This window comes from Pinus tabuliformis, chromosome 2_2 (genome assembly GCF_031772625.1).
Source record: "Pinus tabuliformis cultivar Carrire ecotype Pingquan chromosome 2_2, CPIR1, whole genome shotgun sequence".
NCBI lineage: Eukaryota > Viridiplantae > Streptophyta > Pinopsida > Pinales > Pinaceae > Pinus > Pinus tabuliformis.
The window spans coordinates 284,623,148-284,627,804 of NC_142300.1; the positions used below are offsets into that span (position 1 = coordinate 284,623,148).

General features: G+C 37.7%; 1 protein-coding gene across 2 annotated transcripts; it reads right to left on the reverse strand.

Moving 5' to 3' along the window:
- Positions 1–4,093, reverse strand: LOC149192438 (uncharacterized). 2 transcript variants are annotated; one of them, XM_089404589.1, is made up of 3 exons: positions 1,549–4,093; positions 1,280–1,427; positions 1–973 (listed from the first exon to the last, which is right to left on the reverse strand). In XM_089404589.1, exons 1-3 carry the CDS (start codon positions 1,555–1,557, stop codon positions 804–806), a joined length of 327 nt encoding a protein of 108 aa, XP_089260715.1. In that variant the 5' UTR covers positions 1,558–4,093; the 3' UTR covers positions 1–803. The 2 variants fall into 2 exon arrangements, with proteins under 2 accessions (XP_089260715.1, XP_089260717.1); XM_089404591.1 differs by having other exon boundaries at positions 1,280–1,440; positions 1,549–4,092.
- Between the last annotated feature and the right edge of the window lie 564 nt (positions 4,094–4,657).

Sequence of the window (4,657 nt, forward strand, 5' to 3'; positions counted from 1 at the left end):
TTAACATTGCCAATTAACAACTTCAGAGCACTCTTGTAAATATTATCATCAATACAACCTCCAAAATAGGACAGAATTATAGGGAGTTGTTATGAATTTTTATTAAAGGACCTCTGTGCCGTGACCTTTAAAAAACTATCAACGTACAACACATTCCAACAGTCTTATCAATTTATGGAGAAGGCAATCTAATACAATCGGATTAGTTCTGTCAATGAGTAAATACCACTGAAATTACAACATAAATTTGGCAATAACGTGAGAGTGCAAGAGCTCATATAAAGGCTGTTTTAAATGACAATCTCACCATACTTGTGGGTTGACCGTTGATATGTTACTGCTCTGTTCTAGGGCTTCCAAAATGGGCACAATTTATAAAATTATATTGACAATGTGGAAGAAGGCAGAGAAAAGTAAAGGGCTTTATACCCTATCCCTAAACAGCATTATACCCAAAACACAGACACGTTTATAGATCAAATTTCCAGCGCTAGTACCACAGCATTCAGTGTTAAATATGTAACAATATGAACTCAGAATTTTAACAATAAGCTACTTGCAATGACACCTTTAAGAGTTCAATTGGTAATTCAACAACATTTCCATAAATGATGACATCTAGTTATGCGTTTAATTCAGAAAAATGACAGTTCGAAACTACCTCAGCAATACTGCAATTTGTTTGGAGTTCAATAGGGTTTGTATTGTTAAAAGAAGACACCACAATCCTTGAATGAAAACTACTTAACATATGCCATATACAAAGATCATTAATCATTCATCGAAGAGCATTAATAATGAAATCAAATCTTGGCTACAAGAAACACCTGAACTATCCTATTCAATGAGATCTCATTCAAACCAAAAACAAAATAAATCATAGAAGAGGATACAGTGCTTCTCCACTCGAATGGTGGGCCCTTGCCGATCCAGATGGAGAAGCCTACGAAGCTACGATCACACCCGGAGGTACCTGCACTTCAACAAGATAATTTCATTAACTTAAGAGAATGGTTGCACAGTCACTTCAAAATACAGCCATAAAACAGAGTATACAAGTCTTACACAAATTCAGAAGTAATGCAATCTCGCTCCAGTCTTAACACAGTTAGTTTTTCACAGGGTTTGTGAGACATAATATATAGAATGCTACTGTCTAATGGATAAGATCAACCCTATGATCTCTAGGATCAGAGGGTGATCTACTGTCTTGGTTTTTCAGAAGTAATTACTTAAATACACAAATTTAAACAAAAAATTGGAACAGTGCCTTCAATACCTATCTCTATCAAGTCAAACTCGGATCCTGGTGTCTCTTCTTTGGCAAATTTCCCTTGTCCATATCGCTGACCGTTGAATGGAAGGCCCCATAGAAGATCTTCTCGAACTCGCTGAATAGTCTTGACCATTTCATGTGAATGCACGTACTAAATCAAAAGGCTACAACAACATAAGGATAATATTTCTTCATAGGTAAAGAATATTCTTAAATTCTAATTAATCAAACCAAAAACTTTCGGAAATAGATATTGAAAATGCTATATTTACCTTAAGCATGAGATCAGAGTTGGAGGCAAATGTTAAGTATTTAGGCCATATGAAGACTGAAGGGTGATGTTATAAAGGGTTTTGAGGAGCAAAATAGTAATTTTAGCATCACAAAAATATCCCAAAATAAAGGTTCAAAATAAAGGTTCTACATTCCCCCAGACCGAGGGTTTTGCATGCCCTCATGCAAAAGGAATCACCAAAACTGTGAGTCACCAGAGAGGGCTAAGAAAGTCTAGTTGCCTACACTAAGATACTAAGCCCTGAACCTGTAGTGCTGGCCCTCTTTCTTTTTTCTTGCCCAGAAGTAAATATTTTCCTCATCTGTCTGTTTGTCTTCTTGTCATCTTCCTTCAATTCTCTCATCTCCTCTTGAACTTTTTGCTCTGGTCCTTTAATTGTTCATTCTCATTTTTTATGCATCTATTAAGAATCGTCAGTTCCAGCATTTCTTGCTTGGACCTTTTAATTTTCTGAGTCTTCTTCCTCAGCTTCAACTCCAACTCCATTTCATTTTTTATAGTAGACTCTGGTATAGAAAGTTCAGGCTCTTGTTCAAGAAGATTAGGAACTGTTGGGTTTGGAAGTCTAGGGGCCTCTAGGCTTCCTTCTTTTCCCCCCGCCAGGAAGAAAGAGAACTCGTTAGGACCTCCTAGTGGCATCCCTGTCGAGAATCATGTGACCTAGTAGGTTTGGGATAAAACTTATTTTGCCCTTCCTGAGGTCCTGCAGAATTGAAATATCCTTTGAAAGGGCCATTATCTTCCGAGGCAGTGTCCAAAGGAATGGGGTGCTGCCTACTTGCTGTCTTAGAAATATCTCTTTCCTGTTCAGATTCTTTTTCCTGAAGATTGTTCCTCCTAGACTGAAGTCTAGCCATATTTTTAGTGATTCTCCTACCACGATCAGAGGAGGTCTATCTCGAGATTCCTTAACTACTCTCGTTTTCATGGGCTTCCTCACTGGAGGACGAGAGCTTTCAGCCACTGGAGAGTCCAAATGTTCATTTTGAGGGTTCTATCGTCCCTCATCCACCATGAATTTGTTTGCTTCTTTTACCTCAGGTATGAAATTAATGGTCAAATTTCCCTCTAGAAAAGCATCCCATGTACTGTTTTTTTTTCTGTAACTCCGCTACAATCAATAATTTGATCAGCCCAGAGTGATATAGGCTGCCTTTAGGGTTTCTAACATTTCTCTGGACTAACATAGCCATTTTACCCAGGCTTCGCCACAAATAGTAAGGGAAATTGATTAAATCATCAGATTCAAAATGCTTAGTATTCTAATCTGGTGTTGAAAGATATAAGAATACCTGCCCTCACAAGTGATGAATCTCTTGCAAACTAGCCAGCAAAATCCTCCATTCATCCTTAAGCCACACCCTGGGGAAGTCTTTTGCCCCTTCCTGCATCTGCGCATTAACAATTGATTGCAGACCTGAGGTTTAAGTGGAAGCTTCTTCCACCATCTCTCCCCTGTTTGGGGAAGACCAGAAACCCTAGCCACTGTCTCCTCTGTGACTTCAAATTCCAGTTTTCCTGCATCTGCGCATTAACAATTGATTGCAGACCTGAGGTTTAAGTGGAAGCTTCTTCCACCCTCTCTCCCCTGTTTGGGGAAGACCAGAAACCCTAGCCACTGTCTCCTCTGTGACTTCAAATTCCAGTTTTCCTGCATCTGCGCATTAACAATTGATTGCAGACCTGAGGTTTAAGTGGAAGCTTCTTCCACCCTCTCTCCCCTGTTTGGGGAAGACCAAAAACCCTAGCCACTGTCTCCTCTGTGACTTCAAATTCCAGTTCACCAACCTTAACTCTGCGTCCATTAAAATTCTGGGCAAACTGCAATGCCACTTGGTCATCATATCCTCTGAATTTGGCAAAAAACATAGGTCATTCTGTCACTTCAAGAAGTCTTAAACACAGTTGGTACTCAGAGATGGCCTCAAGGGCCCGCTGAGAGCTTGGTTCGTGCCTCTGTACGACCTTTCTGCCAGCAAACAAAAATGTATCCCCCTTTGTATCAACTGAACCGCCAAATAATACTTTAACCCCTCTGTACCAATTGAAATGCCAATTGGAACAAAATCACGAGGAGAGGCTTCGAACCTAGAACTTGAAAATTGAGCTTCAGAGGTGGAAACGCTGACAAAACTTGGGAACTTTAAACATACAGCAGGCTTAATTTGATATGACAATTTAAAAATTTATGTATGGCCCAGAGATCTCACAATTCGAATTCAAATGTGGAGTCTGCGTGGCAATTAGAATTGAACCAAGTGTACACTCCCCGTAATGACGCGAGTGATACTCCCAAGGACCGTGGAGATACTATCAAACCAAACAATCAGCTGATCGAATATGACTCTCTATCAATGGAAATAGGGGACAGGAGCAAATGAAATAGTTAAACTCAGTCTTGGACTCTGAAAATGTAATCATATAGGGGACAGGAGCAAATGAAATAATTAAACTCAGTCTTGGGCTATGAAAAAAAACCACTGTTGTAATCATATAATGGTATTGGACAGACAGGTGGCCAGCATGCATGTTATCTCATGCAATCAGTATCGGTTGAAGTTCAGAACATAAGGTGCGAGTGCAAAATCAACGAATTTGCATCGATAAAGTAATGAGACAAGGTTGTATATTAATCAACGAATTTGCATCGATAAAGTAACGAGACAAGGTTGTATATTTCTGTGCTGTTTTAGTGTAATTATTGAATTCTGAAAAGTATAAATAAAGTTATTTATGAATGGAGAAATAAAGTGTTTTTCAGCTATTAATGATCTCGAATTTATAGTATGTAGATTATGGAATGAAAATTTTAGAAAAAAAATGTTTTTATGACGAGAGAATATTTAAAAAAGGCATGTTGCATTTGAAATCTAACAACTAGAACTGCAAACAAACAAATATATATTTATAAACACACATTATTTCTCATTAAATTCTATTTTTGCACAATATTACATATGCATGAATACATAAACATAAATATCACAAATATATATATATAATAATCATAAAAATAAATATAATTTTGTTTGTTCTGTAAGGAAAAAGAAAAACAAGAGAAATAGGGAAGAATATAATGTTCATTT

Bases quoted from the DNA above. Each gene is read 5' to 3' on its own strand.
- LOC149192438 (XM_089404589.1), bottom strand. The intron at 974-1,279 runs GTATTGAAGGCA...GTTGAAGTGCAG, and splicing joins GTTTGACTTGATAGAGATAG to GTACCTCCGGGTGTGATCGT.